The 21325-nt window shown below is 41.3% G+C and overlaps 2 protein-coding genes across 5 annotated transcripts in view; both read right to left on the bottom strand.

Moving 5' to 3' along the window:
* Positions 1-103: 103 nt before the first annotated feature.
* Positions 104-15554, bottom strand: kcnq2a (potassium voltage-gated channel, KQT-like subfamily, member 2a). 3 transcript variants are annotated; one of them, XM_089005341.1, is made up of 16 exons: positions 15178-15554; positions 11965-12055; positions 11743-11869; positions 11491-11666; positions 10951-11076; positions 10720-10830; positions 10348-10443; positions 10149-10243; positions 8521-8580; positions 7708-7737; positions 5666-5871; positions 4226-4243; positions 3481-3586; positions 2354-2485; positions 1106-1199; positions 104-1023 (listed from the first exon to the last, which is right to left on the bottom strand). In XM_089005341.1, exons 1-16 carry the CDS (start codon positions 15483-15485, stop codon positions 208-210), a joined length of 2592 nt encoding a protein of 863 aa, XP_088861467.1. In that variant the 5' UTR covers positions 15486-15554; the 3' UTR covers positions 104-207. The 3 variants fall into 3 exon arrangements, with proteins under 3 accessions (XP_088861467.1, XP_088861555.1, XP_088861632.1); XM_089005429.1 differs by lacking the exon at positions 4226-4243; XM_089005506.1 differs by lacking the exon at positions 11965-12055 and having other exon boundaries at positions 15178-15349.
* Positions 15555-17312: 1758 nt separating this feature from the next.
* The window catches only part of prex1 (phosphatidylinositol-3,4,5-trisphosphate-dependent Rac exchange factor 1), a 79939-nt gene continuing 75926 nt past the window's right edge, over positions 17313-21325 (bottom strand). The window contains exons 35-41 of one of the 2 annotated variants that reach the window (XM_089012909.1): positions 20865-20979; positions 19988-20054; positions 19810-19854; positions 19239-19414; positions 19045-19147; positions 18186-18253; positions 17313-18105 (exon numbers count right to left, since the gene is read on the bottom strand). In XM_089012909.1, coding sequence (XP_088869035.1) covers positions 18063-18105; positions 18186-18253; positions 19045-19147; positions 19239-19414; positions 19810-19854; positions 19988-20054; positions 20865-20979 — 617 coding nt within the window. In that variant the 3' untranslated portion in view covers positions 17313-18062. The remainder of the gene's footprint in view (positions 18106-18185; positions 18254-19044; positions 19148-19238; positions 19415-19809; positions 19855-19987; positions 20055-20864; positions 20980-21325) is intronic. The other variant, XM_089012910.1, reaches the window with a different exon arrangement.

Genomic DNA, 21325 nt, shown 5'->3' on the forward strand with positions numbered 1-21325 from the left:
ATGAAATGACGTTTTGGATCATCATCTAGCAATACACGGCTCCACTTTTGCATTACAAGCTATCAATAATAAAGAAGACGCAACGCTTTTGGAGCTGTACAAAACTTTATTGATAAAGAGGTGATAGATGGCAGAGGGAGAAGGGAGTAGTCCTCTGCTCCCCCCAGTCTGAGAGCAGGGATCTACCTGAGGCCAAGGTGGGCTGCGCTACTTGAGTCCAGGCCATCCTCTCTCCCCACAGGAGGCCTCGCCAGAGAAGGACAGGGGTGAGGGAGCGTAGAGGTCAGAGTCGGTATCGGATTCCCCTTCGGCGAGGAATGGCTTCAACTTGGTACAGAGTGTAGCTGGGGCTCCTGCTTCTGTCCCTGCTGTCGTCCCTCCTCCGCCGCCACCGGAGCCGGGAAAAAAAGACGTCCCGAAAAAGTCCTCCTTGGCCTGAGAGATGCTGAAGCCACTGAAGGAGCGCTCCAGCTCCTCGTGGTCCACGGACGGAATGGAGAGAGACGTGTCGCTTCCAGCCTTGTTGGCGTCCTGCGGACGCCGCCTCTGCCTCCGGTGACGTCTCCTGCTGAGGGAGCCGCTCTCTTGGCTTGAACGGTCGTTGGGTGGCGCTGGCGGAGGGGGAAGGCGGAAGAGTCTCTGGGAATCGCTGCCGCAGACGGGCGAAGGGGTATTGGCCACGCTGCTGTTCCAGGCCGGCTGGCTGACAGGGTGCTGCAGCTGATGTTGCCACGAGGTACAAGGGCGACTGTGACTACCAGATGGGGATGGCACTGATCCCGACACGTATGCATCCGACAAAGACTCTTTGTGCTCTAAAGAGCCATCAGTGCACAAAAAGTCCATCTGCTGTTCCTCCTTGACCGTCTCCTCCATCTGCTTGGTCTCCACTGGGCTGTGGTAAGGTGGCACTGGATAAAGTTCTTTCGAGTTAAAAAAGGCCTCTGTCTCAGAACGAGGGATGCCCATGTGCTGAATGTAGGCGTGGACCAGAAAATCCAGCTTTCTGTCCATGCAAACCACCTGCAGCCCCAAACCAAGAAAAAACATCTAACACAAACACAGAGGAGCAACGATTCATTCAAACATCTCCTGCCGTCCTCACCTGTTTCTCAACTTTGAGCAGACGTCCCATCATGCTTGTGTCCTCCGCAGCCTCTGCCTCGCCTTTTGAACCTTTACCCACTATTTGGTCAACTCTAGCAGGAGAAAATGTAAGATTTGAGCTTACAAAAAGGTTATATTTGTATAGCATACACAAAGGTGAAAGATAATTTGTGGATTTTCTGGTCTTTAAGAATGTCATAGGAACATGTAGCATTGCTGGCTATCATATCTTCAAATTTGGTGCAGTTGCCCCATTTTTCATTGGATGGCAACGAGAGTTATTGTCAGAGATATGACAGTCAGACACTGTGGACAGAGACTCGGAACCAGAAAGAATGTCTCTACTGCCGGCAGGAAACGCAGTCATCTATGACATACGTCTGAATTCTGCGGCCCTCTGCCAAGCTATTTATTGAGAGTACATGCAAATTAAAGCGATACATTAGTAAAACATAGTCTTCTTGATTAGAATACCACGCCTCTGGACGTTCTGAGCACCAACAGCTGTCAGCAATAAAACATAGATATTTTAATTGGTTGTCTGATGAGTTTGTAACCCCAAGTCAAGGCCGGATCTCTTAGATGAAGCTGACAGTTTACCTTGCTGTGTCTGTTACACTCAGATTTACCGTGGCCATCTGCGCCTTGACTGCGGGCCTATTGTTTGGTTGGCCAGCTAAGCACTTTTAAACATGATAACTTCTTATTCTCCATCAGTTATATAAATAGAATTTCAAAAGCATATATATAGTGTTGACGAGACCTTTGCCCATAATTGCAAGCAGAAAACTCCACAGAGAATACCTTTGCAAAAGACAAAGTCTGACTAACTTTTACATGGTAAAAATATGAAAACAGTTGACATTGGCATGCTAACGGTGAATAAACCAAGACATTTGACTATCAAACTACAGTGGAACCTCTGATTTCCGCTCCCCCTTTAAGAGCACAATTCTTTAGTTTTGCTAAATTTAAAATTCAAACGAGCAAAGTGATTGCGATAGCGGTTAGTAGGAAGTCGCTAAAGCAACAATAAGTTACCAATCAAAAAAGAAGAAGAGTACAAAATGTGTTGCTTTTACTATTAATGTGAACCCACTAGCTTTTAGGTGTGCCTTATAATGCGGAAAATATGAAGCATACTACACAGAGTGATGTTTGTGTACATTTTTCATGTACAATATATATTCAGTCTCTGTGAGGTAACGTTTGTTAGGTTTGCCCTGGACAGTGAACGTGTGCTTGCCTGGATTGCAGGTTCTTGATTCGGGTTAACATGTCCAAGTGACCGGCAGAGTACTGCTCGATCACATCCATTACATCATATGGTCGGAGGCTCTCCTTGAATCTTCTCTTTGACACCAAGAAGGTCATGATGCTGAGGGAAGTCATACATTTTATCATTAAACCTTTCATGTACCAATAATGATAACCTGTAAGATGATAACATGATTGGGTGTCCACTGTAGTAACCGCTGTCCCCGAAAGGGTTAAACATTGCTTCCAACTGGATTGGAATGGTGAGGAAATTCATTTCATTTCGCTTGTCTTCTTTCTTTCTTCTTCTTTCTTTTTATAGTATTTTACAAATGACTTGCTCTATTATGACGTGTTTATCCAGTTCTTCTTTTCCTTTCGGCTTTTCCCTTCAAGGGGTCACCACAACAAATCAGTGTCCTCCATCTTTAGATCGTTTGATCCGCATGTTTGTTTTGGCCAAGCTTTTACATCGGATGCCCTTCCTGACACAACCCTCTGTACTTATCGGGGCTTGGGACCGGCACAAGAAGACTTATGTCCCTTTGTGGCAACTCACTCAGTAAAAGGCTCCAAACACAAAATGGTCATCGGCACAGCAACATTCAAAAAAGATGTGCAGGGCTTCTTTATCCAGTCAATGCTGTAAAATGGTTAAAAAGTGCTTTAAAAAGGTAGTTTTCTAGACTTGGAATGGATTACAAATTTTGACATTGATTATAATGGAAAGTGTTGTTTCGGTTTTCAAACAAATCTGTTTTGGAACAGCTTTCTGGAAAAGGATAATGGTCACTGTATATTATTCAACCAATTATTAAATAGCATGTTATGTTCAGTTTCAGCAGTGGTAATGTTGCCTTTTGCACCCAGCCACGACTGATCCCAAACCAGATCTGGGACGTCCAATGTAAAAACTTTGCCAAACAAATAAAGTGAGTGACTTACTCTGGAACAAGCTTTTTGCTTATGAATGCTACATTTATACAATACATATGAAAAGACAAGCATGGAAAATTCAGCAAGTGTGATGCTAAATTAAGGTATGAATTAATCAGGAATTGGACTAATATTTCCATAAACATAGCAAAGGAGAATTTCATGTGAGCTAGCGCTTACCATATTGCTCGTATTGCAACCTGTAACCCTGGTGGTAATTCTTGAGCAAGAAACTCACAGTGACAACTCTTGTCGTCGCCAATGTCCTCTCCTGGAAAGCTTGCCTCTATAGAACACAGAGAAAGATACGTTTCAGAAAATATAACTTTGGCCTACCATACACGAGAGATGAGAATCAGCGAAGAGCCAAGGCAAAGCTGCTGCTTTTGTCTTTGACAGAGAATTGAATGATAAGTGATCAAAGGCATGTTTGTGAGTCTTTGTGCAATACAATAAAATCAGTGAAAAACCAATGGATAGTTTGAATTGGGTGAAGCTTTCTTGAAACCTTTGACTAGTACTCCGAAATTCGGCGGAGTCATTCTGAAATTCAATTGAGCCACGTGTTGTTTTGATGAATTTGACAGCAGTCAGGCAAAGATTCTTTGGACTTGACTGCTGTTAACGGATGCTCAATAAATAGCGTGAAGACTCTTCATGCAAAATGGTGACTCGGGCAATTTGGAGGCATTTGGCCCTTTAATTTGACACCACTTGATTTGAACCCACTATGAACTTACTACAGCCACGATCAATGGACCCCAATTTCACAGGTTAAAAAAAAATAATAAAATGGGTTCATGTCAAGTGGAAAAAAAAATCTCATCAGATTTCGGCACGCATGTTTTTTTCAAATAAATGAAGCTTGTCTTAATGACAATCACCCCACCTATATAAGCCATCCCAAAATATCCCAATAGCTTACTTATTAAACCTTCAATTGCTGCAAGGAGAGAGAAAGAAACGACACAGGGAAAAAAATGATTATGGAGTCGAGTGAGAACGCCAATAACAAACTAACGGCTGCACGTAGGGGGGGGGGGGGGAGTGAACAGTAAGCATTTTTATGTTTCTACAAATGAATGTCAATAAAAACAATGTCATGAATTGAAAAAGAAATGCGTCAGATTTAAAGGACAACCAACGTCTCCGGACAAGTTGTGTTCATAATTTGTAAATTCGCTTAAAATGACTTCTACTGAGCGTATTTTACAAAGATTCCGCCGCATATAACTATATTTTACGTTTTAAGACTCGCGCTGAATATTCCGGAAGTCTTGTTTTTGAGTTGGTGACGAGTCCTCATGTTACGTCACTGAAGGAACGCCCCTGACCGAAAAAAGGACATATTGCAGCAGTCCTTCCATCACGTCAATGCATTTTGCTGTACTTTGTTTGGTCTGAAAACTTCGTGTAGCACCAAAAAGAGGCAGAAGATGGTGACAAAATACAAATACAATTATAAATAGAAATAAGAGATACACAGAAAATGCGATTTTAAATAGGCGTGTTTTGAGATGGGACTTGAAGGTGGGAAGAGAATCCATGTTACGAATGTTGGGAGGAAGTGAGTTCCAGAGTTTGGAGGCAGAGCAGCTGAAAGCTCTGTCCCCCATCGTGCTGAGACAGGCAGTGGGGGCATACAGGGGTGGAGGGAGGAAGAAGATCTGAGGGAACGAGAGGGAATAGAAATTTGAAGAAGTTCAGATAGGATGTGCGGGGGTTATGGATAGCTTTAAATGTATAAAGAAGAATTTTAAAGTTGATGCTATATTTCAACCATTCATCCATCCATCCAATTGTCCACCATCCACCACATCCATCCATCCATCCATCCATCTATACATCCAACCATACATCCACCCATTCATCCATCCACCCCACCCAACCATCCATCAGAATCAGGAAACCTTTTTACGTCCCACAATGGGGAAATTTCATCCATCCATACAATTATGCATCCATCTAAGCATCCATCCATTTTCAGCACTGCGTATCCTGACCAGGGTCATCTGGATTTGCTGGAACCTATTGCAGTTGACTTGTGCAAACTACACCCTGAACTGGTCAACACTCAATCACATGGCACATACAGAGACAAACATTTGCACTGTCACCGAGAGGGAATCAATCCACGCTGCCTTCTCACAAGTCACCGAGGGTATGCTTATACCATCAGCGACCCAGCAGAAGTATCTTCTTTTTTTGCCCAAAATTTCTGAAGGTCTGGGAAATTTCAAAGAGCATAAACTATATGGCCTTAAAAAACATATTATACAATTAAACCCAGAATTTACAGATTCATGAAGTAAAGAAGAACTCTCCGAATGGATTCACAGAGTGTACTTGATATGAAATGCTTTACCCTCAGAGTTTTGACGTGAGGAGCTTCCTCGGACTTTGAGAGAATGCCTGGGTCCTCGGTTCTTCTCCGTAAAGCTCCAGCTCTTAGCGACCTTGCCTGGGCTTGCTTCCGCACCATCTTCTGGCCCAGGAGACTGGTCTTTCCCTTTGGCCAATGGAGCTTTGGAAGGACTGGAGAACATCTTGTCCTTTAGGCTCGCTTTCCGACTACAAGGACCAAGATGAGAAATGGTGAGGGTTTGTGCAAATAATAGTCATATTTTCCGGTTATGTAAAGTCATCATCTGTTAAGTAAACAATATCAGCCTCATTATCTTCTTGCTAGTTCAAATGGAAGAAGGTATCGCGCTCGTGTGACGCTTACCTCAACAGAACCTACAGCGGTGGAAGCCATGTCCGTATCGGAACATAGTAGGGCACATTCAGCAGGTCAGGCAAGCAGCAGGAAGCTACAAGCAAGCATGCTTGGGAAGCAAAAGTGACATCTCAAAAGAATGAGCTGTGGCGTCTCTTTCTACTGTGTGTGCAAAAGGATGACACAAATCATGCCATAAAAAAGGGTCATACTCAATGTCCTTTTGTGAACAGAAGATAAAAATAATCAGTCGGAAGATCGACAGTGGCAAAAAAGGCAGCAAGCAAATTAAAAGCTTTATTAATAAAATTATTTAAATCACCGTTAAATACATTGGTCTTCAAATACCAAATATTTCCCTGAGTGTAAGAAAGAGGTGATTTTATACATAGGTGGAACAATTAGGTTATTAGATTACAGGATTAGATGAGGATACAATGATGAAAACGTTAATTTATTTCCCGTAATTATACAAAACAATTTTATTTACAACTAAATCACATGCTTTTTTTTCGTTTGTACCACAACACTCCTTGCATGATTGAGTGGTGGATTTAGAATGCAACATTACAATGTTCACTTGATTTTCGTGCTAATGAGGTGGTACCAGGGCGAATGGGGCAATCAGGGCCAGTCATAGACCATATTCAGTCAGGACAAAAGAAGTAATCAGTCTAGCCTCAGGGAATAGTCCTCTGCTCCCCCCAACCTTACGGCAGGGAGCTATCAGAGCAGAGGTCTGGCACCGCCACCCCTGGACTTTATATATATATATATATATATATATATATAGGGCCAGGCTACCAGCAAATTTTAGTTTGCTGATGAAGCTTCTCGGATGAGGAGAAAAACGTCTGACACCTTCAAAGAAGTACAGATGATGGCTGACGAAACCTTTTCATTGAATTTTCACTTGACCTAAATTCACAAAACTAAAATAAATAAATAAATTTGTGTTGAAGGTGGGAATGGTACGGGAGGTGAGACACAAACTTGCAGTGCAACGGGTAGTATCTGTGCAATAACTATACCTAAAAGTTCTTGGACAGCAACCACAAAGTCTTTCTTTGTGTGCATTGGCATGACTAGAGCAGTTAGAGGAGACAAATACAAAAGAGTGGATACAGTGACAAAATCAGCGAGCGGCATGTGCTACACTGTGTTTGTAAAGACACTTTATTGCAATGACGACGTAATTATAAATTTCAACATTTTAGTGTTTGGATATCCCTCGAATTACCGCAGTCACAATAAAGTGTTGATGCGATGTTAACCTTTTATTTGTCAGTGTGCTGGGGAGCGGGTGACAAACAAAAGCATTGAAAAGTGTTTGTTTTTTTTAATTTATGACAAAACACTTTTTTTCCTGTGGTGATGTTGAATGCTTCGCTGTCAAAAACCAGCTTATTGATGGGATGTATAAGGTAGTTGTGAACACTCATCCCTGAGCATCACACACTGTATGCAAATGCAGAATTGCCATTCTTCAAGGAGGAAGTTGGTACACACAGCCACACCCTTGGCTACCAAATAGACACACACGCTCACACGCACACACGCACACACACACACACAACACACACACATTTATGCTTCCTCCCAAGAAGAGTGGCTCAGCAGCAGCTAAAAGCAGAGTTGAAGTGAAGCCAACAGGAAGAAGAGACAACTGAATCAATCGTATTACAGACCTGGGAGAGGTTTCTGTTTGGGAATCCTTCCTGTGAACAGAATGCGCACATTGGCCCAAGTGAAGATAGTAAAAATTCACTCAGAGGAACAGATAATTTGATCAAACGACATCTTCTAAGAAGACTTTAACTCAATCACTGCAATTCACACATTTATTCGGGAATTGAATTCCCGATTTTTTTTTTATTTAATGCTTGGGTGCCGATAAAGCGCTGTCCTTGGCCTCTGGCAATGCCCCCTGGCAATATTTCTTTTTTTCCACAAGGGGGCATCAATTCCCTTTTTTCCATGTTAGCGCTTTCTTCCAGCTTCAGCTCTTGTTCAAGCGCTATATAAACCAATATGTATGCATTGCATTGTACTTTGGACAGCCGCCCTCATTTCAAGATCATATAACTCCAGACCCTTATAATTTAGGACTGAAATGTTTTTCTAACGCTGTATTGAATGTTTATGTAGTCCTAAAACATAATATTCTGTGGGTCCGGCAATCTAAGTGATAATGACAAAAACCCTGACACTGGTGTGGACGCATTGTTGCACATCTGACAGTGAATGAGTTAAAAAATTGTGGTTGTCTTTGAAAATCTGGTTAAAGTAATACATTAAAAATGAATGATTGTAAATAAGCTACTGGTCAACTTTTCTATATTAAGATGCATTCCTAGTTTATTTTGTTGCTGGTATAATCAACAATTGGCTTTTTTCAGTTGTAATATGATAGAGTGTTATACAAGATTCCTGGAATGGATTAGGTTTCCCTTTAGATGTTGCACTTTAGTTCTTAGTCATCCTTAGTGTGATGACGGTACCTGAAAGATCTTCCTTTTAGATTCCTCAGCAGATCCAATTGATTCAGTGGCGGAATTAATCTGAAAAGGGCGAAAAAATACAATTGAAACGTTCAGCAACGCTGTAGAAACAAACTCACTCCCTTGCTGACCAAAGGTTGATTTTCGCCTGTGGGCGTTCATGCCATTTAATCCGGCAGTTGACTTTTGCGTGGCTCATCACCTTTTCACCTTCGTTTACGACTTGGAATGATCGAGAGGATTTCTAAGCAGAGCAGACAAGCTGCAATATCTAGGAAAAAAATATTGGCTGTAAAATAATTGCTCGAAATGGGATTAATGGTTTCAATTAGAGTTATAAACATGGGTTAGGGTTTCCAATATAATTGTGTCGTAAAATCGGATTTTGAAGTACACTTTCAAACTTGGGTTAGTGTTTCTGAGTAGGGGTTTAAACTAGTGTTCTAGTTTTTGATTGTGGTTTCAGACGGGCTTGAGAACTTCATCAAAGAAAAATGTCTATTTAAGGATAAGGTTTCAAATAAGGATTTCAATATTTGATTATGCTTCAAAGTAGAGTTCAAAACTAGGATTAGGGTATGAAAGTAGACCTTTAAACTAGGTTTAGGGTTTCTTATAAAGGTTTAAATCTAGTGTTGGAATTTATATTTCAGGTTTTAAACTAGGGTTATGGCTTTAAAGAAAAGTTCAATCTAAGGATAGGGTTTCAAATAAGGATTTCAAAATTTGATCAGGGCAGAGTTCTAAATTACGATTAGGGTATGAAAGTAGACTTTCAAACTCGGGTTAGGGTTTCAATATACGGTTTCAATCGAGGGTTAGGGTTGCAAACCACTGTGTCCATTTCAAAGTAGGGTTTTAAACTACGGTTTGGGTTTCAAAATAGGGATTTCAAACTAGGGTCAGGGTTGCAAACCAGGGTGATGATTTCAAAGTAGGGTTTTAAACTAGCATTTGGATTTCAATATAGGGATGCCATCTAGGGTTAGGGTTTCAAACCAGGGTGATGATTTCAAAGTAGGGGTTTAAACTAGGGTTTGGATTTCAATATAGGGATTCAATCTAGGGTTAGGGTTGCAAACCAGGGTGATGATTTCAAAGTATGGTTTTAAACTAGGGTTTGGGTTTCAATATAGGGATTTAATCTAGGGTTAGGGTTGCAAACCAGGGTGATGATTTCAAAGTAGGGTTTTAAACTAGGGTTTGGGTTTCAAAATCGGGATTTAATCTAGGGTTAGGGTTGCAAACCAGGGTGAGGATTTCAAAGTAGGGTTTTAAACTAGGGTTTTAGTTTTTATATAGGGATTCAATCAAGGGTTAGGATTGCAAGCCAGGGTGATGATTTCAAAGTAGGGTGTTAAACTAGGGTTTGGATTTCAATATAGGGATTCAATCTAGGGTTAGGGTTTCAAACTAAGGTTAGGTTATAGTAAGCATAAGCGTTGTCATGACACAACTCTCACTTTTTTTCTTGAATTTAACAAAACAAATATCTCAGAATATCCTTGTGGACGTCTTGCTTGACAGTCTGGCTCACACTGACGCGGAAAAGTCATAGTTTGTAATTTGGACTTGTGTTGGTGTCATCAGCCCTTTGTCAGGGAAAATTGAATTGAATGATAGCCTACCTGTACATTGGGGTTGCTACACTTTGCTCATAAAAATCCCAAGTGGATATCAGATCCGTGCGGGAAAGGTTGGTTGCATAAAACCTCCATGCAGCCTTGAATGAGACAAGGCAAAAAAAATCAAATTAATTATGGTGGGGATGGTTTCTGACAAAGACAAGCGAGCCAAGTGAAACATTGCGACCTTCAAAACAGGTACCTGGATGAGGCTTGCTGCAGGATTGCGTCTCTTTTCAAAATGTTTCTGCCTGTGCTGCTCTTGGACTTTGAGGGCAAAACCAGAACCAAGAATGCCCTACAAAGATCACAGTGGATTTTTACAGCAACACACTATGCTGTACGTACTTTCATGTTAGTACATACATAATGTATACAGTACTTCTGTCCTTTTCTCTAATTATGAGACAATTGTTTTTTACTTTGACTTTTCCCTATGCAAACCGCTTATCGTCATGCCATAGTCTACCCCAGTTGTCTTGGAAGTTGGATGCATACACATTTTACATCCTTGCAAACCAAAGCTTTCTTCATTTTGCACGACGGAACAAAGCACACGGTCTATGTTACTTACAGCGGGAAGCGCAAAAAATGCCACGCCAAGCATACTGAAGGTGGCCGCCAGTAAACGCCCATTCCAAGTTTTTGGAACCTTATCTCCATAGCCAATGGTGGTAAGAGTTATCTAGAGGGAGTTTAAAAAATACATTTCTTCCATGAAATGTGGCATAAGATGATCAAGTGAATGAACAAATACCTGGAAGTTTGACTATTATTATGATAAAGAAGTATGGATAAATCCTACCAGTCCCCACCAAAGGGCATCTGCATAGGTCTCAAACTCTTTGTTGGATTCCTTCTCCACTGAGTAGACCAGGAATGAAGCCAAGATGAGACATAGGAATCCGATGTACCACGCTGTTATGAGCTCCTGCACATATAAGTGATGCAGGAAGGACCAAAAGGCCAAAAATGGTTACAAAACCGGACATTATGTTGTCCATCTCAGGCAAGTACAAGGGAACCTCATTTTCATACTTCTTTTTGTTCATTTTGATGTATTTTGATGTAAATTATCTATCCTTGTTTTCAGGTGTACATTTTATTTTTTGCATTTGACTAAAAATATCACCCTGCGTGTTTTGGCTATTTTAGATGCTATAAAACATTTTTCTGATGTCAGTTAAGAAACAAAAAAAAAATGTGTCGGTTGTCCTTTAAGTGTGTCAATCGGCAGCAATTTTCTGTTGAATGATCCCGATCATTGAGTACAAAGTGAGTCAATTCATATTGCACAGTGACCAAATTCATGTCATTCTACAGTGCATGCTGTGTGTCGGCCCACCTTGCTGTGAGCGTACACGACTGATCCAAGTAGCTTCCAAGTTCCCCCACGGCGGTCCATACGCAGCATGCGAAGGATCTGTAAGAATCTCAGGCTCCTAATGGCCGATGTGGCGAAAACATTGCCTTGCGATCCAGCTGCTAGCACCGACACGGAGGCCACCAGGACCATCATGTCTGACCACAGCAGTACGCCACGTTAAATACCGTTGCACAAAAACATGGATGGATTTTCAATGTAAAGGTTTCTCACCTATTACACAAAAAGGTTTCCTAGCAAATTTTAGTCTCCCTCTCCATCCTCTGTATCGACAACAGCAGCCAGCAGCCCAAATCCGCACAATGTACTCCACTCCAAACACTACGATGGTCACAATTTCCTGTTGAAGGAGAAACAAAAGGGTGGCGTTCACGGTTTGCTCTGAAGGCCACACACCAATTAAGTTGTGTGTTAAATTCTGAAAGGGATACCCACCAGGATGTACAAGGCACTCTCTGAGCTATTTCTGAACTCTCTAATGGTGGCAAAAACTGAGAGAATGAGACAGGAAAAGACCAGGAGGAAACTAGGAAAGACCACAAGAAGAAAAGAACGTAAGTATTGTTATATGATAGTGAAAATTTACGATTTTGTTAACAAGTGTCAAGAAAGTTAAATTCTCTGTCTTCATTGGCATGAAGCCCCAAAGAATATTGACAAGGGAAAAAGGTAAGGTGGTCTGAAGCAACCAAGATTATTAGTTCGCTTCAGATTCAAAGCTGAGCTTTGGCTTCGTATAGGTCAATTTCAGACCATGGATTGATTCCAGGAATTTGAATCAACCCAGTAGGGAAAATGAATGAATCATATCTGGGCTGTTCTCTCATTTCCAGAGGCCAAGTAGCTCATTAAGGATGACTGATGATAGCAGAAGTGAGTGGGAAAGGAATGAAAATGTTGAACAAAATACATTTGACAGAGGAAAGTAAGATAGATAATAGCAAGCTTTTGGTTTCTGCGATCGCTAAAAAGATGTGCTTGCACAGCGACTACTGCAGCTTAAAGTAATCAGTTAAAAAAGCTATCAATTCAATGACTATGAGACAAGCACATGATCGATTTTGAGTCACTGAAGTAGTAGTGGGGGAAAAAAATATAATTTCAGCAAACGCCTGGTTTCACATCACAGTGTCAGGAAGCTGACGTAGAACCACCCTGCTGGGAAACTACAAAGATCCGACTATAAAAACAGCAGTGCTGAATGAGCAGTGCAGTTTTGGTAGACATTATTTTTCAAAATGTAGTAACTGAAGTGTATAAGTTCATGAGGAGTGAATGAGAAGAGACAGTAGAATTCTTTGTGTTGTTTTTTTTTTATCACTGATGTAGAGCGCATTGGTGTGTACACGTCAAAATGTGTTTGATGCACACACTCAGTTGTTTTAGTCAAGTTACAGTGAGGTCATCTTCCGTAATGTACGTGTGTGTTTTTAGCATCTCATACATCATTGATGGCTGCTGTAGTCAAAGCTTGCTGGGTAAAACACAGCACTTACTATGTGTGAAATAAGCTTTTTTTGTGCTTTGCCGTCGAACAGGTTTTTTTTTTTGAATGGTCTGTGTTTTCCGTATTTCAATTTGTTGGAATGAGAGAAAAAATGTCTTTATATTCTCTTTGGCTTATTACATGTGAACAACATGTGTGCGGTATTGCTTCTGGCAGCGTGTGCACAACTACACACATTTCTCACTGTGGGCTGAAAAGGTTACTGCATTACAGCCATTAAATAAATCGAGTTATCCATCAGACCATCTACTACCGGGACTTCTATCTCTGGGAATGTCAATTCACAGGAAGCATTTTACAGCAAACCTCATCAGCAGTAAATACCTGTGAAGATATTCTCCCCCCGTAGCAGCTTTTGGGGGGAATGCAGTGATACAGAAAAATACAGCAAGTAGAAATGGGACGATTGATTAATCAAGGCAAGTAGATGTTTCTGGATATACAAAAATGGCCTTTTTTTTGCTGAACCGCAGATCAAGGACTCAGTGTTCCATTGCCTCCACGGATATGCTCGTCAAAGCTAAATATAGACTGCGACAAATTCAAGCTGGGGAAATCGGTAAATTGTTGTGGGGTTGAACCTATATATTTTTTTGCCTTTCCATTGATAAGTGTTGAAAAAAACTATTTTCATAGCCGTACCTTGTAGTAGAAGTATTATATTGTTGAAAAACTGTGCTAAAAGAATGAAGGGGGTTTAAAAAGGCGTTTGTGCGAGGCAGGTCAAAGCTAAAGATGCTCAGTATCGGGCAGCATCTGTTTGCCTCCACGTTAGTTTTCAGCTGACTTGGTCAGCAAAAAAAAGTCATCTGTCCTCAGTGTCCTTCCTTCCCTTTCTCCCTTTCTTTGTTCCCTCCTCTCTTTCCTTGAGGTGACCGAATTTCATCCTCACTGCTAGAGACCTGTATACTTTATAAAAAGAACATAAATGACCCCCCTAGACATGATCTGGACTCAGTTACAGCTCCATTTTAGCTGCCAAGACTGATACGTGCCGGTGGACAAGCTGGTCTACGATGTAGGATATATAACACTCTTATTGACAAAATGATTCTTTGCTAATGAGAAATTAAACAGCTTAATGTCAGTTATTGATCTGTAATCCACACAAATGACCTTGGTAGTCAGTCCATGATGGTCTCATTTGATGCTGGATGATAATAATCAGGGCGTCCCCTGCATACTGCTGGGATAGGCTGAGTCAAAATAGGAAATGGGCCCCCATGATGAACATTTACAAAACCCTATAGTTGAAGTGTTTTCTCATTGGGTAATCTAACAGAACCGAAAAACTGTTTCTGTTCATTTCTGAAATCCTCAGGCTTGCAATGACAATGGTTTGAAAACGAAAAAGGTATGAAACGAACATTTTAACAACCCCAGACAGTTTGTGTGTGCGCGAGTCAATGTGTGTCTGTGTTTTTCCATGAAAGCACCGTCTTACTACTCCTTACAAGGCAGTCAATTTGCCATGCACTGTAAATATTTCAGTAGTCGGGCCAATTTGAGTGCCAACTACCCGAGCATGCATTTCACCAACACAATAACAGCCAGAATGTGAAAGTTTCTCCACTATGTTACCTATTGATGAGAAGGTTTCTTCAGCCATCATCTGTACAATTGTGAAGGTTTCGGACGTCCGAAACCTTCACAATTGTACAGATGATGGCTGAAGAAACCTTCTCATCGATGGACCACTCCTGTACGACTGAGAGCTTACACAGACGTACTGTCTTTTTACACCATAATTCCCCAAAGTCTGAATCAATCGGTTGATGAAGCTCTCAAAACTTAAATGTCAAGGATAGAAAGCAGGCGTGCCAAACATTTGAGAAAAGAGTAGTTAGGCGAAAAATCCAATCACCTATCACCCATCCAAATGTCGCAAGACAGCAACACAATAACGATTACAAAAATGATGACATAGGTCAAGTGGTGCCAACTTGCCTGCTGAGCAGCATGAACACCACATGAACTTTTTACAACTTCGATCGTTATCAGGAAAGAATATGCATCGCATAACCCTCCTTTCTTCCCAATGGCACAAAACCCAGCATCTACGACCACCCCCTCCCAAACACCACCACCGCCCGTCCCGTTCCACGCCCGAACCTAAAAGGCCAAGAACAAGCATCACTCACACATAAGCGTGGTAGATGAACGCCCATCCCCGCGGTCTTTCCAGCGCATTGTAGAGGAAATTCTGCAGCTTGCGATAACTGGCATTCTTCTTGGGCGGTCTGGATCTCCCCCTGGCGGAGATGCTCCCTCTGGGTCTACAAAGGATGCCGCTGCCCCGCTTGGTGCTGCTCTCCGCGCCCGCGATGAGGAGCGCTCCATCCCGGCTCGATTCGGGACCTCCTGGCTCCAGACCCACGAATCCGACTTTTTGCTTCCTCTCTCCGGCTTGAGTTGGGTAAACACCGCCGTTGAGGGATTTCTGCACCATCCTAAAATCGGGTCGACTCAAGCGAGGAGTGGTCCGTGGCGTCGGAATGCATCGCTGTGTCTGAATGAGGACGCGTGTTTGTGTGTGTGCGTGTGCGTCTATGTGCGTGTGTGTGCGCGTGTGTGCGCACGTGCACAAACATCCTCATTGAGACAAGTGTTGCGGCCAATGCGGTCTGTGCGGGAGAGAAAAAAATGGAATATTCTCCTCACCAATAGCAGTTTGACTTTCACCTCGTCTTTTCCACATCCGCCTTCCTGGAATAACATGATCACGAAAAGCGAACACGTTTCTTTAGTTGACCAGTTTATCAATTAGGTGTTTCTCCAAATGATCAATACTGCCTTTTAGTGGAATTAATGTCTTGTTTCTTCAAAAAAAAAACTATAAGACTGCACAAATGCTAAGGCTTAAGTGCACAATGAAAAATGACTTAAAGACAGAGCGAGGCAGAGAGAGGCAGAGAGAGACAGAGACAGTGAGAGACAGTGCGAGACAGAGAGAGGCAGAGAGAGACAGAGAGACAGAGGGACAGTGAGAGACAATGCGAGACTGAGCGAGACAGAGAGAGAGAGAGATACACACAGAGACAGACAGAAAGACAAGAGACAGACAGAGAGACAGAGACAGAGAGAGAGAGAGAAAGACAGAGACAGACAGAGAGACAGATAGACAGATAGACAGAGACAGATAGAATTGATATACTGTACACAATTATTCACTTCCACAAATGTCCATGTTTGACTGATTTGATTTTGTCATCCATAGCACAGACAAGAATACTTGGAACATTTTATTGACTAGCTTGTTACGATTGCATTTACAGTGAATATCATTTTAGAAACAAAAGGTCCTTTGTACAGTTATTCTTTCCAGCGAGATAAAATTGCAAACATCGTATATAAACACAAGTAAGAAACGTTAGAATAATGTCAAGACATTGCGTCACAGACGACATGCTTTTTGTTTATTCAACATGCTGCAGTCATTAGCAAATTGAAATACGCGGAAAGTGAGCCGACGCGGTGATGATAGATCTCACCTTGAGGCCGAATTGGATGTGGGTTAGGGTCCTGATATCTTCTGAATAAATAGTAAGTCGAAGAAACCATCTAATAAACGCAGCATGTTGAGATTGCTGTAATGCATTTCAAACCTTTTTCATTGCCAGAAAAAAAAAACACTGGTCGATGAGGTTACACTGACAAAGCGTCCATTTTTTTGAAAGCACACCTTTGACATCCTACAATTGACATAAAAAAATATCCAATTCAATAAATGGCATTGTTTGTCTGCTTGCCACGATTACAGCTTGTATGTACAAAGAAATGTTACGACAATCCCTTTCTTGAGCATCGTCTAACTAACTCTTTACAGTACTTTTTTTTGTCTAACACTGATGAAAAGGTTTCTTCAGCCGTCATCTGTACTTCTTTGAAGGTGTCGGACGTTTCGCTTCGAAACTTCGTCAGCAAACTAAAGTCTTACTGGTAGTTTCGGCCCTATATATATATATCCCTAGGGCCGAAACTACCAGTAAGACTTTAGTTTGCTGACAAAGTTTCTTGGATAAGAAGCGAAACGTCCGACACCTTCAAAGCAGTACAGATAACGGCTGAAGAAACCTTTTCATCGATGGACCATTCCTGTATGACTGAGAGCTTACACAGACGTATTGTCTAACACTGTCATAATGCCCTCATTGAGTCTATTTTAATACCTAGTCGTATGACCAATTAAACATGTTAAAATAAACGCCAGTATCAGAAGGTAATCCTTCAGGTAGTACATTTTAATGAATATATTAATAATTTACCAACGATTAAATATTGTTGACCATTGACTGGTTTTATTTCGTTTTGTGTGTCCCAATTGCAGTAAATCACCGCTCTTTTTAATCCACCCTGAATATGAATCAAAGACCACCTTGTCAAAAGCTGAAATTGTATAAATAGATCACAAGAAACAAGCACTGATGGCAGGTCATTGGTCCTTTAAATACTGTTCAATATGCCAGCTGGAATGCTAATTGATTTTTTTTAAAAACCTGGTGCGGTATAAGGGATTTAAAAAAAAAACACTTCTTTCAAACACAATAAATAACTATCCTTCATTTTGTGCGGTAATACAGTACTCACACTAAGCCTACAGTAATTGCACAGTAACCACATGCACTGGGTTGGATTGGCCTTGAAAATCCAGAGTTTCCACCAGTTTGACTTTTTGTTTCTTCATCCTAGACAAACACTGAGCCCAGCAGAACAGCTAGTCTTCATAACAACACAGACAGTCGTCCGGAGTTGAGGTCTGAGAAAAATAAAAATAAAAAGAGGACAATCTTGGAGTTTTCAGGTGGAGGTTACAGCTAGTTTGGTCAATCCGGTTCTTGTGAGGACTGTGACGACAGCTCAAACGGATATCGGACTGCTTCCCGATAGAACTTATTCCCGATAGAGGATCTGTCCAAGCGCTTCTCCTTTTGATGATAAAGTGATGAAACATTTCAGTGTTTCGTGTCTCCCTTGCCCACCTTTGTATGTACTGTATTGAGTATGTTTTGTTAATGTGTTTGTTTTCTTAGAGTTCTCCATCTGAGGGTGGCAAACATAGCTTGAAGAGTCTGTTTCAAAGACAAAACATAGGATTAGGGAATTGCTCTTGAAGAAAAGCCATCCGTTGTGGAATGTATTTTTGTAGTACCTTGGTGCTGATGGCGGCATCTGGTCCATTACCGTGAGGTTTTTAGCGGAGAGCTCAACTCTGGCCCCCTGGTGGCAAGCAGAGATAATATGACATTTCCTGTGTTTTCCGCAACGAGAACCATTGCATTTTTTTTTTTTCAAAACATTGCGCCCTATCATCCAAAGCACCTAATACAAAAGGACTGTAATTATCTTTCTATTCCCACTTAACTTGTTCCCCTGTTAGTGTTCCTATGAAATTTGGTGATTATTAGCATAAACCAATTACGTCGCTGTAAGTTCTCAGTCGTACAGGAGTGGTCCATCGATGAAAAGGTTTCTTCAGCCGTCATCTGTACTTCTTTGAAGGTGTCGGACATTTCGCTTCTTATCCAAGAAACTTTGTCAGCAAACTAAAGTCTTACTGGTAGTTTCGGCACTATATATATATATATATATATATATATATATATATATATATATATATATATATATATATATATATATATATATATATATATATCCCTACTGTCCAGACAAGGCGGTGCCGGACTCTGCTATGATAGGTCCCTGCTCTCAGGTTGGGGGGAGCAGAGGACTACTCCCTGCGGCTCCACTGATTGTTCCTATTGTTCGTTCGTACAACAACTTGCTTATTATTATAATTATTATTATTATTATTATTATTATTATTATTATTATTATTATTATTATATTATAGTACAAACCCAAGTGTTAAACTATATTTTTCCCCAAATTAAATAATTGATATTATTTTTAAGTACAATGTAAGCTAAAATTCAAATGATATCAATGCATTTGTGATCAAGATTTATTTTTACAGTTGAAACTACTACTATTGAAATCCGATGGTTTACCTGTTTGCGCATGATATCCATGGTCTGCATGATGCATCGCGGCATAAGGCCGTGATTCCTGGCAAGGATCATTGCCTGTTCCAGTGTCACACTTAGAGTACTTCTGCAAAGAACACATTAAAACATATTTTAGGAATACTGTGAATTTATTCCACGTTCACATGAGGTCACCAGAGCACATGAGCAAGGCTGACCTCTGCATGCCCGTAGCACACATGGTGATGTGACAGGCTCCGAGGCGATTGCACAGCTCCGAGGACACGCACAGCACGCTGACACCCGAAGGGTGGCCGTGGGTACCGGGACGCACATTGACGTACGACTGCATCAGCCGACAAAGGTCGTCTAATGTGTTGAGGGGGCGGAGTAGCTGTGAGATGGAAGAGAGGGTCAAATGAGGGAGACTCTACGGTAGTCATTTCAATTGTATTAGGAATTTTTTCGGTAATGTACAAATGTCATTTTTTTTGTTCTAATTTCATTTCAATGTATGTGAACAAAAGTAATCAAAACACACTTGAATGACACTTCAAATTCAATCACAACTTTAGAATAATATGCTACAGGCTAGCACTAACGATTGGAGTATTTTAAGATATTATCGGGAAAGTACATACGCTATCATCAGTTCTGTCTCTAAAATATAATCAATGCGGATGGAGATGACAGAGGATGCGACGGCGTTGATGTTAGTTAGAGTTAATGGAGGGTTCTTGATAAGCTAACAGGGGTCCAGTGAGGGAGTGGGACACCAGTTCATCTTACTTTGGCAATGCTCGGTCGAAGATCTCTAACTTCACGGCCCAGTATCTGTGCTTGCATTTATACATTCAGTCACAACATTGCATACAGCTGGACTTAAGTTGCAGGAGTTGCATAACACTCGATATTGGAAAACAGCAAAAACAATAAAAAGAAGCGCACACAGTGAGGGAATATTTACCTGATCAATCTTCATAGCTGTGGTGTTGGAGTCTGTGGGGAGATTTGATTTCTCCAAATAGAAGGCCCTATTGTGACAGCAAAGGTTCTTGGGTTAGCTTCTCTGTTTTTGAGTTTAAAATCCCACAAATTTAGTCTCATGCACATTAGAATTCACATAAACCTGCCCAACACTAAAATGATCAAACAATATACTGAAAAGTTCTATTAATACGGGAAATAATGATCAATTAGCACCTGGCGTTTGTATAAATCTCCATATCTGCTTTTTTTGTTAATTTGTTTTAAATATGTTCATCCATTTTCTTCTAGCATTCATCCTCATTAAGGTGCAAGCTGCAGCGTCTTCCAGCTGACTTAGAAAAGAGAGCCAAATACTGGTTTGGATGCCAGCCAATCACAGAGCACAGAAACAAAGAAGCATTCACACCAAGAGGCAACTTAGAGACTTTCAATTAACCCGAAGAAGCATGTTTTGGAAAAGTGGGAGGAAGTTTGAAAAACAACATAAAAACACAGGGAGATAATGTAAACTTCACAGAGGAAGTCTGAAGCCTGGATTCAAACGCCAGATGTCAGCATGTGGGGCAGATTTGCTAACCACTTCACCAATGCGTTGTACAGCCCCCAATCTCGATGAAATACCGATTTGTCACGCCTGCTGACATTCAAATAGTCTATCCACAAACAAATTAAATCCTTGCTTGATCATGTCTGTCAACCATGTGTTTTGTTGTGGAATGCTTTGATGTTCCATCTTGGAATTTGCAGCAATGCAACATTTCTTAATCATATCAGACAGTTCGCAATTTCAGGGGAAACCCGCGAGGATTACCCCAAAAGTTGTTTGAGTGAAGGAATGTGTTCTAAGTAACTACCTGAGTTTGCGGTAGTAGGCCTTGACCTTCTCTAAGGAGACGGCATTGGTGCGCTGCTGGAACTCCTCCATGGTGATGTAGTCCTGCTGGGACAGCCCCTCTGGGCGCTCCAATGCTGGAAAACATGTCGGGTAAGAGTCAAATCTGCACAGTTAATCTCTGTAACACGTGGCTGGTGACAGATTGTGACACCTTTGACATATTTGCAATCTGTGATCTTGAAAGGACTGGGAAAAAAAAAAATCTGCATTTGCTCTCTTCGACACGTGGTGTGATATGGGCTTCGAGGCTTAGCTTGTGAATGTCAAATGACCAAACCCAGAAAATAAGGTGAGCCATGACCGTCGTTACATACGCCCGAGGGTACTATGAGCCCATTTTCAGTTCACAGCAACGTTGATCAATCATCACATCACAAGTTAGTCTCTTCTTCACCTGTATATGAGAGGGCTTTCCACTAG

The sequence above is a fragment of the Hippocampus bargibanti genome, linkage group LG01 (assembly GCF_051943395.1).
Source record: "Hippocampus bargibanti isolate YZ-2025 linkage group LG01, ASM5194339v1, whole genome shotgun sequence".
Taxonomy (NCBI): domain Eukaryota; kingdom Metazoa; phylum Chordata; class Actinopteri; order Syngnathiformes; family Syngnathidae; genus Hippocampus; species Hippocampus bargibanti.

Bases quoted from the DNA above. Each gene is read 5' to 3' on its own strand.
- kcnq2a (XM_089005341.1), bottom strand. From the start codon at position 15,485: ATGGTGCAGAAATCCCTCAACGGCGGTGTTTACCCAACTCAAGCCGGA. The intron at 11,870-11,964 runs GTGGGTATCCCT...CTCCTTCAACAG, and splicing joins AGAGTGCCTTGTACATCCTG to GAAATTGTGACCATCGTAGT. The intron at 10,244-10,347 runs GTACCTGTTTTG...GTCTCATTCAAG, and splicing joins CTGCAGCAAGCCTCATCCAG to GCTGCATGGAGGTTTTATGC.